The sequence below is a fragment of the Dasypus novemcinctus genome, chromosome 15 (assembly GCF_030445035.2).
Source record: "Dasypus novemcinctus isolate mDasNov1 chromosome 15, mDasNov1.1.hap2, whole genome shotgun sequence".
Taxonomy (NCBI): domain Eukaryota; kingdom Metazoa; phylum Chordata; class Mammalia; order Cingulata; family Dasypodidae; genus Dasypus; species Dasypus novemcinctus.
The window spans coordinates 61,912,720-61,929,560 of NC_080687.1; the positions used below are offsets into that span (position 1 = coordinate 61,912,720).

At 36.8% G+C, this 16,841-nt stretch overlaps 1 protein-coding gene across 10 annotated transcripts in view; it reads right to left on the reverse strand.

Annotated features, from left to right (window-relative positions):
* LMO7 (LIM domain 7) overlaps positions 1–16,841 on the reverse strand; it is a 231,272-nt gene that overhangs the window by 24,758 nt on the left and 189,673 nt on the right. For all 10 annotated transcript variants that reach the window (XM_058276567.2, XM_023584944.3, XM_058276576.2 and 7 more), the window contains 5 exons: positions 15,408–15,525; positions 13,111–13,253; positions 11,151–11,598; positions 9,238–9,543; positions 118–232 (listed from right to left, as the gene is read on the reverse strand). In XM_058276567.2, the coding sequence (XP_058132550.1) occupies positions 118–232; positions 9,238–9,543; positions 11,151–11,598; positions 13,111–13,253; positions 15,408–15,525 (1,130 nt within the window). The remainder of the gene's footprint in view (positions 1–117; positions 233–9,237; positions 9,544–11,150; positions 11,599–13,110; positions 13,254–15,407; positions 15,526–16,841) is intronic.

A 16,841-nucleotide genomic window follows, 5' to 3' on the forward strand; every position in this document is an offset into this window, starting at 1 on the left:
TGCATCTCCTCACTTTGCTGACACATTTTTTCACAATAGTTTCTCTTCTTGTATCTAATCACGCTATCGGATATACTAAAGGAGAAGAAAGTTCAGTGGAGCCAAAATAAGATTTACCTGGTTCAACTGATGCTACGATGATCCTGGAAAAATCCCATTTTACTGTAAACCCAAAGTCAAGGTTGTTCCCAGGCGTCTGGTTTATGCTGATTCTCATATCACTGAACTGATCCTGAAAACAAAACATGAAACGGTGGTATCAGATGTCCCTGGCACCCACATGGAGGAAAGTCTATCCATGGCTGCATGCAAGGGACACTTGAATTATTTCATGGTAAACCAGAAGCTTCATTCTTTTCTTCCCTGCGTTGGTAAAACCTTTAAACAGATAACACGTTAATTTTTTTTCAATAAAATAAGGGACATCTTCATGTCAAAAAATGTTTTTCTTCACGTTAATACTATAATCTGTTGACCACTGATAAAGGGGTTTTGCCCACCAAACAACTGGAGCTAATTTACAGATCATTTGTTCTTTACCCAGATATGAAGTGGAATAATTTAATTCACTTCTGAAAAGAATGCCACCATACTTTGATTAAAACTACCTCCAACATTTAACATACTTAACTGAATAATTCCAAATGATTCATCGACACATTATTCAGCTACTAGTAGTGATCATCACGGATTAGCACCACCCAGCTAGTGGGCATTTAAAATTTGGCATTTCCACTTGCTCTACAGCCAATGTGAGCTGAAGGCTTGCTGCACAAGCTGTAAAATGCAGAGCTGTGTCACTCTGAGGAGCTACCACTCTAACATGAAGGCCAGTATGGAGACACCCAGAGCTAAACAAATATTTCTGAATGCCTGCAATGTGACAGAAAAAAGGATGAGGAAAGAGTCCTTATCCACAAAGAGCTTACAGACCCAACTTCCATGAAGTAACATCAGCCCATAAGCTCAAGAACAATAGCCTCTTACAGGAGAGGTGGAACTCTATTTTCCTCTCCATCACTAGACTATACAGCAACACAGTCTAAATTCCATAAGACTTCCTGAAACCAATTTCTAAACCAAATGTTTTTTTTTTACAGAACATTGTTTATGTGAAAAATCCCATTCTCTTTCATAAGTTACAGGGTTGTTTTTTGTTAAAGTATGCAACATATAAGGATTTTTTACATACATAAATTTTCCAGATTAGTGTTTTAATTCTTTGCTTCATAATCATAAAGAACTTAGACTTGCCTATTAAAAAAACAACTTCCTTCTAAATTTTCTTTATTTTCAGATAAAGACCTAAAAACTCTCTATTTTAATTTGATAATTAAAACAAAACCTAAGCAGACTAGAAAATTCACAAAGTTTTCTGCTTAAATTTATCCACCCATAACATAAGTTTACAATCTAAGTGACAATATTCTGAGAAAAATGGGATAATACATAAATATTAGAAGGAAGGCAAGGAAATTACTGGATATAAGGAGCTTAAGAAGCTCAGTATTATAATATTACTTACATAGTCATTCATTCAATATACGTTTATCATGTATCTATTCTGTATAAGACAGTGTTTGGCAGTTTTGGAAATAAAGATGAATTAGGCTGCGCTTGTTCTCAAGAAATAATTATCAACTCTTCAACAGTGGAGAAGGGATTTTTAAAGGGGGGAAAAACTTTGTAGCTAATATAGAAAAATTTTCATCAGAAAGCAATCTTGTAACAGTTTAAATATGGGAACCCAGATGGAGGCAGTTGAAACACATTAATAATCAGCCCGAAGGACACCAGTCTGCAGTATATAAAAGAACTCTGCTAAGAAAAGAAAAAAAAAAATCATTAGTTCTACTCCTTAACCAAAACCACCATATACTTAAACACTTAAATTAGAGATGACTTGATGAAAATAAGTGGTCATCTGTAATGCTCTTACCAAAAAAAAAAAAAATTTTTTTTTCTTAAAGCCAATAAAAGTACAGAATCTATTGCTATGTAAGGGCAGAGAGACAAACAATGGATTTGATATTCAAGACACCAACTGAAGTTTTTTAGCTTGAAGAACAAAATACAGGATAGAATTTTAATAAATAGTTTTAAACTACATAAAGCATACTTTATGAGAGACAATAAGCAAACATTATCCTTTTCTACCAAATAAAGGATAAGAAGAAATGAGCATAAACCATAGGTGAAAGAGTCTCACAATGACATTAGACCAGAAGAATTATCCCACGAAGGGTTACCACTACCTCGGAAATAAAGAAATCTCCACTTGCACCTTTTAAATAAAAGGGCAGATAACCACTTTTCTGGAATAGCTAACAGAGAGGACAGCCTCAGACTGCTGTGCTGGTTCATGGGCTGGTACAGAAGCAAAGAGGACAGACCACATGGGCACAGTACCCTTCCGTTAATCACCAGGTAACCTCAAACCTGTCACTAAGCCCAGCAGAGCCTTTTCTACACAACAACATTGATTTTCAAATCTTTTTTTCCCCCAAAATCCTACTTTCAAATAAAATCTTTTGCAGACCCCCGAATATGAAGAAAGTATTAAAGTGAAGTAGCTGTAGGTTCCGAGTAAGGTTCCAGAGTCTTCCTTGCTTGGCCTCCCCTTCCTGGCAGCCCCTAAGGCATCACTGAGGAATTCCCAGTCCTTGTATTAGATTATCCCTGAAACCCCTTGCAGGTGAGCATATATATAATCACATTTAAGCACAAACTGGTCAATAATGATTTCTGTTAAGATTCCTACTTCCTTCTTCTATAAAGGATCCAAGCTTCAGAAGACAGGGGGGAGGGAGGCGTGGGATTTACCTTCTCAACTGGATGGAACAAGAATCTAAACTACTAGGGGAAACCGAGAGTCACCATGGCTGAAATAAAGCTATCCCAAGTGGTTTCAGTTATCTATGTGGGAAAAGAGAAAATACAATTATCTGTCAACAACACACCAACATTTTTAAAACTTCTCCCAAATTAGGTACAATTTAAACAGAAGTATACACTTAAAGTTGAGATTGCCCCTCTAACTGCAGACAGATGAAGCAGAAGTATAAAACTCTAAATTTTTAAACAAAAACTTGAGGATGATATGGAATAGCAACCACAAGACATTTTTTAAAAGATCTGATGAATTAAGATTCTCATGCCACCAAGACAGAATTTAATAGAAATAGGGTCAGTCTTATATACTAACAAGTCAGAAAACTATTCCCTCAAACTTTTTCAATTAGACAAATGTGTTGACTTAAGGAAAGCCTACTTAACGGATAAAATTAAATAAAAAGCTAACAGTGAATTTGGGCTATAAAGTCAAGAGTAACAGAATAAATATATAATCTTTGAATTTGTGCATACATGAATTTTTAGTGTTTTTTCAGGGTCTTTGTGGGATGAAAATACAAAGTGAGTAGCACTCAAATTAAGACCCTATCCTGCTACTCATGCTAGTGTCTTTCAAAAAAGACTCATCTAAACCTTCCACATTTCTTCATTCCCTACTTTATTCCAAAGAGGCAGGTGACATTTCCACCCTGACCACTTTATTCAATCCATTCCCAGTTTATCTCTGAACTACCCAATCCATTTCCAGTACTTATCCAATGAGGCACTACTAACTATTCTTGCTTTGAGGAAACAGATTCCTAAGTCTGTTTCCTAAGTCACCCACTAGCCTATGTTCTCTTCTTATTTCCTTCTCTTTGGCCACCTCTCAGCTTCATAAGTATGTTTATCGTTTTTCACATCTATTTTCATTTTGCTGCTGTCAGAATGACATCAGTCTCCAACCTTCTTGACTATATGCTTTCCTGGGGAACCTCATTCACTGGCATGCCTTCAGTTACCGCCTAAACCCAACATGCCCAACGTTAAATTCATTATCTTCTTCCCAAACCAGCTCTTCCACATTTTGTTTTCCACACCTTGGGTAATTATATCACTATCTAACCAGTTGCCCAAGTTAGAAACAGCAGGTTCTTTTTGGGCCTCTCCCTCTTTCCTTCCATCCATTCATCCCCAGCTCAACTTCACACAAGAGCCCTCCGCTCCACTCCTGCCACACACATGCATTTAATAAAGTGCTAGGAAGTCCACAGTCCATAAATCCATCTTGAATCACCACATCCTTTCCATCTTCCCTCAAATTATCATCTAAGTTTGGGCAATGATCGCCCCCCTAAACTACTGTGGTCACCTCCTAATTGGCCCTTGTGCCTCCAGCCCTTCTTTTTCCTTCCTTCTTCCAAAGAGGAGCCAGAACTCTAGTTACAGAACATATTGGCTATTATTAAGCACCCCATTTAAAAACCACTAAGAGCTCTTTACTGCCTACCGAGTAGCTTTCAAATACTACATTACGAACTAGATTCAGTTGTGAGAAGTTTCAGTAAATACACACCCTTCCTCAAAACAATTCCATGAAGATTTTATCTTGGATCAGAAGATATTTCTGTCCCTACTGGCTCTAACATTCTGAAAACACAGCATAGTTAAAATAAGTCAGTGGTTAGTGTTTTAACTATACATACAGCAGTCCTCAAGTTCGAGCATGTTATATTTCAAAACAATTTGGGGTCTGGAAGATTGGAGTTTTGGCCTAAGCATTTAGCCATCTGGGGCAAGTTGCATAACTTTTAAGTCTCAAGCACTTCACTCGTAAAAATGGGGGTAATGCCACCTGCTTTTCAAGGCCATTGAGAAGATTAAATGAAACATTAAAAAGGTGCCAAGGCTTAAAGCCCAGTAATTATCTTCCTTTTCCCATGGAAACAATGTTATACAGGATATACATGCCTGTTAAGCAGTTTCCAAACAAGCTAAATAAAATCCTATTTAACACTCACACAGTTGGCTATAAGCCAAAAGAACTCAGTCACCACACTAACAGTAAGCAAGACAAATGAGCTTCCTGCCCTCATAGAGGTTAGCGTCTAGTGAAGGTGACAAGCAAGGAAAGTGCATGGCAAGAGTTAGAAGCACATAAGCCTGGGCGGGATTAACAGGGAGATCAGAGAATTGACATGTAAAAAACGTCCTTCTACGTGTATGATCCCGCTTCTGAGTATTGCTTTAAGGAACCTGGGACAGAGGTTCTAGAATGTGAATTTTGATCAATTTTGAGAGCAAAAGGCTATGAAAGGATAGTTAAAGGAAAGAAAATCTGTAGGCAAGACTAATATTTGGAAAAATCATGAAAGCCACAGCTGTGGGGCAGTTGGAAGATGAAGCAGGACTATGGCAGTCACGGTCTCCCTGCCTCACTCTCACCCCCAAATTATCATGGAGGCTGGATTGGCAAGGGAGGCAAGGAAAGAAGCAAAAACCACAAGAGAAGGGAGCAGGGAGGACAGAGAGGAGAAAGGAACAAAATCCCAAGCTTAACAATGAGGACAGAAAGGAAATTCTTGTGGGCATATTTTAAATAAAACCATATTAAGTTTAGGCTCTATGGCATAAACCATATACCACATTACTGTGATAGGTTCCTAACCAGTCTCTACCTCCAAACCTTGCTTCCTTAAAATAACCCTATAAAGGAAGGCTAAGGGGTTTGGAGTCTCTTTTCAGGGTAATGAAACTGCTCTAAAATTTTTGAGATGATTAATGTACAAAATAGTGATTATATGAAAAGCCATTGATTATACACTTTTTAAAAATAATAAAAAACAGGTAAAAACCTAAAACAAAGCAAAACAACAACAAAAAATAACCCTATATAACATCACAATGCCAACATTCCTAAAAACACACCTTAATCTAGAAACTCCCACACAAAAGAATCTGTAAGGACTACATTACCTGCTAAATCAAGTTCATATTCTCAGTAAATTCAATTCCATTCCATTCAGTTCAGTAAATACTTAAGTACCAACCATGTGTAAAGGCTATGGAGGTTACAAAGATTACCAGTGAAGGGAAACACGTGAACCTATGTACAAGACAGAATTCACCTGGTGTAACTTTCAAGGGCAAAAAGTTCAATTCCAACTACGGGGTGTAATACCTGATTCATGAAGGAAGTGACCCTCTTGGGCTTTGAAGGAATATAGTAGGACGTCAAGAGACCCAGAGATGGGTGAAAAGAACATTTTCAAATGAGGCAACAATAAGGCATCACCCAAAGTCTATGATGTGTTCAAGAAAAAGCAAGCAGTCTTGTGTGGCTGGATCTCACACTTCCCTTCTCTTTCCCACAACATAGCATGGTGGTTGTGTAGGCAATCTTGAGTCAGACTGTCTAGGTTCAAATCCTAGATCCACCACTCTATCCTACCAGACCTTGGAGAAGTAACAGAACCAGATCACGTCTCAATTTTTACCACAATAAAACGGGTAACAATGATAGTGCTGACATCATAGGTCGCTAGGGAGATTAACTGAGATTTGAAGGTAATGCCCTTAAAAGACTGCATATGCACATGATAAGCACTCAAAAAAACATTAGCTTTTACAGCATTACAAAGGGAGTTTGGGGCTAGTCATGGGGACTTCAGTGCTTTCCTGTGTGCTTTGGACTTCTTCAATAGACCACGGAGTGCCACTGGAAGCTTTTGAGCAGGAAAATTACTCAGCCTGGCCTGGCATCAGATAGGTTAATCTGGTGCCAACCTTGTGTAGAATGTAAAAATACATACAACTATTTACCTTGATGGGGAAAAGGGCCTGAATGAGGGTAGTAGGTGCAAGAATAGAAAAGAATAACTTCAAGGGAGATTCTGGAGGTACAAGTGAAAGGAAATTACCAGGGCAAATTTGAGGTAAGAAAGAGAAAGAATATCTGAAGACCCCTTCTATAAAGCTATCAAGACATTTAGACACTCAGTCACACATTATTTTCAATTTTGATGTTCTTTGAATTCCTGGAATTCAGAGTCTGAACAAGCATTTGGGAGAGACAGCAAAGTGCCCTTTATATATTGCTTTATCTATTGCTTGTTCTGAATGACTGAGGTATTCACATCTTTTTTACCAAGTAAGTAGGCTCTTTTCTACTCAGAAAAGAGGGGTGGTTATGCTACATAAGCTACTTTCCCAGTGCACAGAAATGGACATACCAAGGATTTCAAAGATAGGCAAGTCACTATATGAAACATAAATATGTTTCAGAATTCCAAAGACTGTACTTGTTACATAAAGCCCAATTTTGCTTACTAGAATACCATTTCTACTTCATGACAAAGAAGCATAAATCCATTAATGATGAAAACTGAAACTATGCCATATTAAATTAGGCTCCTCTCAACTGTAATAACCTGGAACACACCCATACCTCACAATTAGACTCTTAATCCAGGCATTCAGCTAATCTTCTGCCACCTCAAGGGAGGTACCACCACCTAGCGAATAAGATGTTCACCAAGCTAATTTGCTGAATTTACTATTTGAAAAGATGGAAACAAATGCTCAAGTCCCTAGAACAAAAGACATCTGGCTTCTGGTTTTTTTGTTTGTTTATTAGGTTGTTTGGTTGGTTTGGTACCTTATGTTCACCAAGCTATTGCTCTCACCCATTAAAACACAAAACGTAAATTACACATTCCCATTCTTTAAAAATGAAGTAAAATAATTTACACTTAATGATTTCAGGAAGCTGAAGAAATTGGTTTTAGATTTATGTTTGTAAATATGTATAGGAAAAGACTGACAGATATTTTCCTGAATGTTAACAATGATTTTCTCTATATGATAGGGTCACCAGTGATTTTTATTTTTTATACTTCCCTGCATTTCCATATCTTCTCAAGTATATAGTTTAAAAAAACAGCTTACCCTCTAAACTTTTAGACTTTTCCTATACAAATAAAAATATAATTACACTAAATATGTTGTATCAAATTATTTCACATGAAGTTTTTTTTATTAATGTAAATTAGGCCAAGTTATATATTTTATGTCTTTTTGCCTTAGGAAACTAATACATTCTAATAACGCAATAGAGAATATCAGATCAAGCCAAAGAATCACAATAGCTCCTACATGCTAAGGGTGTCATACAACTATCAAATTACTTAACAAGGTGTTTTTTTGCTTTGTTGTTTTGTTTTGTTTTAGGAGATACCAGAGATTGAACCCAGGACCTCATACATGGGAAGCAGGCATTAAACCACTTAAGCTACATCCATTCCCCAACAGTTTTTTTGAAAAAAAGAAATTCTTTCTGCTTACATTAACAATCAATGATTTTATAACCAAGACATAACACACACTAAAAGAATATTCACCTATTAATTTTCTTAAAAGTCATCTAGTAAGAGTTTAAGTAGGATCTATAAAGGAAAAAAACTACAAATGATCCTAATAATTCTTCAGCTGATTGCATATTTTTTGGGACTCCAAATGTTAGGGAACACAATTGTTAAATTGTAACTAAGCCTCAGTCTTCCCATTAAAAGATACAGATCATCCAAAATTCCAGATATTCTAAAGTATAAATTAGTATTTAGTCTTTAGGAGGTTAAAAAAATGTCATGTTCCTGGAGGCTACTACCTCTCATGATTATCAGTTCTTCCTTATGGCCATTTAATTTCTTTGGGAAGGGGCTTTTTCCATGTGTGTCTGAAACCTTTGACGTGACTCCTACCACTGAAACCCAGGCTGCTGAGTGCTAGAAGCATGAGAAAATAGCTACTGAAATGTGGGGTAGAAAAACCCAATCCAACCCCAAGGTAACTGGTCAGAAAGTCTCTATACACACATTTTAGAAGGGTTCCCTGGGGAAGTGGATTTGGCTCAACTGAGAGAGTGTCTGTCTACCACATGGGAGGTCCAGGGTGCAAACCCAGGGCCTTCTGACCCGTGTGGTGAGCTGGCCCATGCACAGTACTGATGCATGCAGGGAATACTGTGCCACACAGGGGTATCCCCCGTGTAGGGGAGCCTCACGCGCAAGGAGTGCACCCCATAAGGAGAGCTGCCTCATGTGAAAAAAGCACAGCCTGACCAGGAGTGGCACCGCACACACGGAGAGCTGACACAGCAAGATGACATGACAAAGAGAGACACAGATTCCCAGTGCCACTGACAAGAATGCAAGCGGACACAGAAGAACACACAGAGCATGGACACAGAGCAGACAACTGCAGGGGGGGAGGGGGGAAGGGGATAGAAATTACTAAAAAATAAATCTTTAAAAAAAAAAGAAGGGTTACCTGGATCAATAAACTTAGAAGAGACCTTCTTCCAAGATCAATAGCCCGGATTCTAACATTCAGACTTCCCAAACTCACCTGTGATGTTGAGGCCTCTGTCTGTAGTGAGTTTCTCTCTTCTCCAGATTCAGACATTAAATCAGGGCCAGACATTGAAGACAACTCGATTTGAGAAGTGGCACCATGATCCTGAGAAAGAGATGAAAAGGAGGGCGTAGGAGAGGGAAATCTCATTGCCTCTTTTCCAGTTGTGGCCACGCTTTCACTTGATGAGCTCCAAGGAACAGGACTTGCATCAGGTTTTTGAGCGGAGGAGCTGGCTGAATTGTTTTGAGTTGTCTTAAAGCCTTCTACAACTCCATTATACTTCCAAGCATCATCCATCTAAATAGGAAATATCCATTTAAAATTGGTATTCTACTAGCTTTTTTCCATTTAAAAAACATATCCATTAAATTAATTTTTTAGATGATAAAAGTAACATATACCTGCCACAGCAAAGTGTTGCTAAAAGCTTAGTGTATTGTTTCACACTAGATAGATATGTAGTGGGTGAAAGCAGCATTTGTTTTTACCAACATGTTCATATTATCTGCAGATTCCTGAAACTTGCTTTGCTCCTTTAAAAACTATCTAAGCATTACTCTAGGTCAACAGACAGAACTTAAACTAATTTTTTAATTGCTGAAAAGGAATACTCCATAGTATGACTATCAAAAATTTATTCAGTTGATGTGCTTTCAAAGTTTTCTGTTACTTTCAAACATATTTTAACAAATACCCATATAACTTTACAGTCTGAATATTTTTATAGCACAGTTTCCCAAAAGTAGAACTGCTGGGCCAAAGACACATACATCATTTCTCAAAAAAATTGTAGCAATTCATACCACCAAAATAATTACTAAATGTGCCTATTTCTCTCCATTCTTGCCAGCAGCAGACATTGTCATTGTTTTAAGTTTCTACCATTCTGATGAGTGAAAAGTTGTGCATGTCATTCTTGCTCTAATGAGACTAAACCTGCCTTCTATGTGCTTTATATTTGTTCTCTACATGTATTTCTAATGTTTATCTTTATCAATTTGTAGAATTTTTTAAATCTTAGGGAAATTAACCCTTTATTGATAGTTCATGCAGCTAATATTATTCCAAGTCTATAAATTGTCTTTTGACTATGGTAATGGTGTCTGCCATATAAACTTAATTTTTACATTGTCAAATATTTCTTCATGGCTAGTGTTTCCTGAATTATTTAGGCAGGCTTCCCCATCCCAGATATTCTTTTTTTTAATTGTATTTTTCCTCTTTTAGATTTTAGGATTTTACACTAATGGAGCTAAGAGTAATTTGAACATTGATCTTTCAGCTGTATTGCTCCCTTCCACATAATTCAGATTAACACACCTATTGTCAAGTATGTAGTACTGCTCCATTCTCAGGGCAAATGCTTCAATATTCTATATCCTTCAAAGCCCCAATATACATAGAAATGTATATATTTGAAAAATGAGATAAAGTTTAATAAAAACATGCACACACATCAAGTTCTAATGAAGTAGGAAATCAGGAAAAATAGAAAATTTTACACAAGCACTTGAAAATATTTAGGTTAAACCATATGAAACTTGTTGTTTTATAGGTCAAAAAGAATTGACTACTTGCAATGTCATATTGTTTAATCCTCCAATACTTTACAAAAGCCATATCTGAGAAAATATGGCATTAAAATATAAATCTTTGCCTTAAAATGTATCATCTTCTTTGAAATGCATCTACCCTCTTTCACAGAATTAAAGGATAATCAATTCTGCATCATTGCTATGTTTTAAGCATTCAATTTCTACTGAATTTATAGTGGCATAAAACAAAATTGATTTATATAAGTTACGTGCTTTTTACATGTCAAGTAAAGATCACTCGAACCTCTATACAACGCCACCACCATTTTACTCTTCAAAACAGACTAAACGAACTGGGAACACTTTTACCGTGTAGGATCTTGGGAGTGATGAGATTCCCCTTGATTGAGAGCCAAAAGGTCTCGGTGTGACCACAGATGTTAACCTGGCTGTATCAGTTTTCTGGTAACTTCTGGGGAGAGAAGCTGAAACCCGAGTCCACTCCATTTGTGTACTCAGTGAATGCTGAGAAGACAAAGAGGCTAGGCTTTGTTCTGTGGGGCCTTTAGAAGGAAGCTGAATTTCAGCTGTTACATAGTCCTCTCTTTTTGCCAAAGTTGTCAAATCTTCTTTAGGAATTTCTATAGGGTAAGTTGTTCCCTTCTCTTCTACTCTCTCATTCTGATAACTTGCTTCTGACATAGTCACTGTAGGGGATATCTTGTCTTCATTCAATGCATCATCAGAAGAATACATTCTCCTACTCAGTGTAATTTTTCTCTGTTGATCACTGCTAGATATTTGATTTTGGGATTCCCTTAGTAGAAAGAAACACACAATAACCACAAAGTTATTCATTTGACACATGGCGTTGGAGAGATAGATGTTATTTTTGTAAGTAACATAAAACAGGCTGAAGGGGAAAAAAATATATTAACCACTGACCTCACACAATAATCATTACAACACTAACACAATATGAGGATAAATAATACAAATTTTCTTTTGACACCAAAACTAAGAAGGATTATGAGAACTTGACTTAAAACAGGTTCTCAAATACTCCACAGAGAAATTATTTTTAAAATTTTAAGATTTTACTTGTAATAAGAAAATCGTAAGGGATAATTCAAAAAATTGTATGCACATTTTTAATTCTTGCAAAATTGAAATCCTATAATTGTAACTCATTGTTTGACAACCTCTTTGAACTTTTTCCCTATATGCTATTTAAAACATTTTAATAAAATAAAAGACCACAAGTGACTCAGGCTTCTGTTAAGATCAAGTTAGTATATGATTTAGTAATACAGCCTGAGAGAACTTACATGGAAAATTATTACTGATTAAAAGTCATCATCCATAGTTACAGAGAAATTTATGAAACATTCTCATTTCCAAGATTTATTATGAAGCGCCTACCTTTCAAGTTAACTGGGTTGCCATTTAAGTCAATGAAATTGTGTTTATCATTGGCTTGTATGGTTCAAAGGAGTTTTATTTAATTTCACCTGACAGCACATTTCCTTTCTGACATTATTCTTAAGGCATATTTGCCTTCTTCCTGATCTGTAAATACTCTAAGTTTTCACATGATTACTGCTTTACAGGAAAGTTTCAATTTGATCTATTTTTTAAAAACAAACCAATATTACTGGTATATATTAATAAAGCATAAATCCATCCAAAATGTACAATCAATGGTATTTAATATAATCACATATTTGTGCATTCATCACTTCAATTATTCTTAGAGCACTTTCATCATTCCAATAATAAACAAAAAACAAACAAAACTCATCACCTCTCAATCTCTCTATGCTTCCCCTGCCATTTTATCTTTTTATCTGTTGTTTTATAATACAAAAAAATAAACCCACATATTTACTTTTATAAAGATTTCCTTTAAAATATAATTTGAATTGCACCAAAATATGAAAAAGGAATTTTATATTCTACACAATTTAGTTAAAAAGTGATAGCTGATATTATATGACCGTTCCATTCCTAAATTTACTTTAAGGTAAAAAAGTAGTTTATCTGCAGCGCCAAATATAGTCAACACTGCCCAGTTTTCCATGTAAATGCTCAAAGTAAAAAGAAGAAATTAGCACACCTAGCTTGAGCACTTATTTCTTTTGTTAATCCAAGATACTATATTATAGCAATACTTTGATGTTTCGCTGCAGAGCAAAATGTTGAACGTTACACTGTATATTTGATTACAGTTTAATACTGACTGGAACACTAAGATTACATAATACTTACAGAAAATACCTATTTCCAACACTGGTACCTCCAACCATAAGATGCAATTTAGTTTCCTTACCTGTCCTGCAGCATTTCCTTAAATGTCTTAGAGCTTCTAGAAGACTTCTCTAGTGCCTGCTTTTCAATTTCTTCCCTCTCTTCTTTTTTCTTCTGCAGATCTGAAGTGTAGCTTTTTCGACGATCTTTCCATTTTGCAAGGTCCTGACAGAAAATCACATCAGCACAGGCATACCTGAATTTCTATACACCCTTTTTAAACAGCGAGAGCATGCCAGAATATCCCATTACATCGCTGAAACTATTCACTCCAACTTGATGCCAAGGTGCCCTAATTTTGCTTTTTATAGCCAGCGTTTCTGTACCAAGCCTTTATCTCATGTGTCTGTCTGAAAAACCTGACCTAATAAGATAGACCCCATTTTGTCTTTTCAGAAAGTTATCTGCCTAGCTGCCCATTTCACAAAGAATGCTAAATGCTTGTAATTAGGTGCCAGGTCAAAAAGATCTGTAACTATTTCAACCTCAAAGATCTGGTTTTATGTGAAACGACATGTTTCACTAACAAAATTGAAACAGAAATGTGATTATAATGGTTAAGCATGATGCACAGTTAGTCTTCCACTTATCAAACAGGTGCCCAATCCCTACTTTGAAGCAGTCCTGATGCCAGGGGCTATAAACAAACACAAGAATAAGATATGGTTCCCCCAAAGAACACCCAGTCTAGAAGGAAGAGATGGGTTTGTAAATAAAAGTTCAATAAGTGTGATAGGATTGAATGGGAGAATAGGGGTCCAAAGGAAAGAATGTTCCATTCCACCTCCGGAGGGGGAGGGCAGGGATTGGAAAGGCTTTACTACGGCAGTGAGACTGAAGTATGTGATTTCGTAGAACATAAACTCTACATAGGTCAGGAAAAAAAGGAGGTCCACCCAGGAACAAGTTGGCACCTGCTTCCCATACCCCCCAGGAAGTCCAGCCTAGCTGGGTGACCCCAGAGCAGTCAACCTAATTGAGTAATTAAATTACCCCTAACAGGCTAGGCTGGTTCTGACACCCAGTGGTTCAAGACAGTTTGGAAGGACCAAACTTCTCTATGTCTCCAAAATAAAGAAATATTATGCTAACAACTGCTAGCAGTATTCTAATCCAAAGAGTTGCACATCCAATGTTTGAGACTAAACAAAAGCCGCCACTCCCACTCCCCAAGTGGAAGCAAAGTAAGTTTGGTTTTTATACCCCAAGGCAAGCAAAGTAAGTTTGGTTTTCATACCACTTGAGAGAAGACAGGACCACTCCTCCTTTAAAAACTACCCTACACCAATATGAACTATTTCCAGAAAGAAAGCAGTGTACGTTTAGTCCTGTTGGATAACCAACATGAATTTTCATCTGGCTTACATAATGGGTAATCCATAAAACTCATCATTTTCATCCCCCAAAAATCACCATGTATTTTGGCAAAGAGACACTAAATTATTGTTTTTTGACAACTAAAAGGAATTCCCAATTAAAAGAGGCAGTGAACTTTAGAAATGCTGCCAAAGCAGAGGTTTCTACTTCATTTAATTGACTTTAATTCCTTTGAAAATTAAAGATTTACTATCTTTTATTCATCATGCCACTCAGTTCCCCTTACCAAAAAGTTTATTCTCAAGTTTCTATGGGTTTGCTCTGTATAATTTATCTATTGTAATTACTTTTCACTCCTTTGGTTTATAGAAATTAACTCTTTCAAAAAAGGTCAAGCTTTCTGCAGGGTCAAAACCATAGATAATGTCTATATCCACACAGACATCTGCATATATCTCAGCTCTGTGAAAACATCTAATTTTGTATCATTTTAGATACAAAATATTAGATATTGACTTCTTAAGATAAAATAGTACCTGGGTTATATTTCTTATTTCCAACCTAATCTCTTCTATTAGCCCTAAGAATGCTTTTCGTCTCTCCCTGCTACATCAGCACTCTGTCCTGGACCTTCTGCTCTTGTGCCCAAACCTTGAAAAAGGTCTTTTTAAACTATCAGTCATGCTCCATTCAATCACCAAATCAAGTTTTTTTAAAATGTACTATACTGCAAGGGAGCAGCTTCACATTTCTGAGAACTCACAGAAAATATTAGAATACAAACATCCTATATATTCTCACAATGGCATTTAAAATGTAGAAAAGCATTATACCTTCTGGCCCATTGCTGGGCCAGAAGGTATAAAAATCCTTAAAAGCAAGTTGATTGCCTTTTTCTACCAGAAAACTGAACGCTGTAATAGCAAGGAAAATCATCTCATTTTCCTTTAGAGAATCAAGGAAAAGTCAAACAAACAGATCTCCCAATCTAAGAATACTCACATCCTGCCATTTCTGATCTTGTTCTTTCAGTTGTGACTTCATTTTCTGCATATCCTCGTAACGCACCTGGCGCAAGTTTTGAACATCCTCTGCACTGACATCACTGAGAGACTTACACCTGCAACAAAAATACAATGGTTACCGAGGTTCGCATGACCAAATCTAGGGTTAAAACAGGAAGGTTGGACTTATATTTGGAAATTCCACCTAAATTTCAACTATACTACTTAGACACGTTAGTGATAGTATCGCAGAAATAGCCTATACAGATAAACAGTAGTGTTTTTCCAAAACGCAGAAACAAGAGCCTAGCACTAAACTCAAGTGAAAATTCTTTCACAAAATGACCCAATTAACTCTGCACAAGTCTGAACAAATAATCCAAGGTTCATATTTGGAATGGTCAATGTGTAAAAGGATTATTTCTTTAAAATAATGATTATTAATCACTAGACTCATTAGCCACTATCACCCTCAAAGACAATCTTTTAAGGCTCGGCTGCCTTTCCCAGGAACTTATTAAATAATTTATTGATTACTTGATATTTCTCCTCAAGTTCAGTACCATGAATAAATATGCTGCTGCTTCTCAAAGAGTCTATAAGATCTTCCCCACCACTGTACAAGAATTTTCCCAACATACCACAGGTGATTCCTTAGAGCACACAACAGCCTGTAAAGCCCTCATTTTAATTAATGCAATGTTTCATGTATTCAAGCTATAACACTGCCATGAGTTTGTACCAAGAATTAGCTCTCAAAGAGTGCAACCTAGAGCAGAAACTAGCCAACAGAGTAGGGTGCAGGACACAAGCCCCATGTGTACTGTCTGCATTCACAGAGAAGGGGAAGGTAAACTGCACTGGAGGAGAAGGGGAGACGGATAAAAGTCTCCTGGAAAAGTAGATGTCAGACCTGAATAGTGAAGAGCAGGTAGGGATTAGAGACAAAGACTGTGTGTGTTTTTCCGGGGGGCGGTCCTCAAAATGCTCTCTACAGATCTTTCTGCACTTGTGATTTTATTTCACTTTAACTGCCTCCACTTTCAATTATTAGTAACTCTACATTTCCTGGGACCCCAAACTTTGCCTTCCCCAAGGTTTTGCCATCAACATTTTCTTCTTCTTTTTCAACTCTCTCGCTCTCAGCAATGCAAATGACCCCAAATTTACACAGCATATGACCTGTCCCTCCTCTGCCTAATTTCCAGTTGCCTGCTGGAGACATATCTCCTTATGGATATCCCCTAGGAACCGCAATTGGAACTGGCCCAGCTGAAATAACATCCAGAAAGGGTTTTGTAAACCCACTAAATGCATGATTATTGTTGATGTGGCCAAACTCCAACCTGTCCCCAAACCCACTTTTTCTCTTGTCTGTTAATGGTGTCCCCAGCCCTCCCAAACATCCACATTTGAAACCCGAGACTCATTT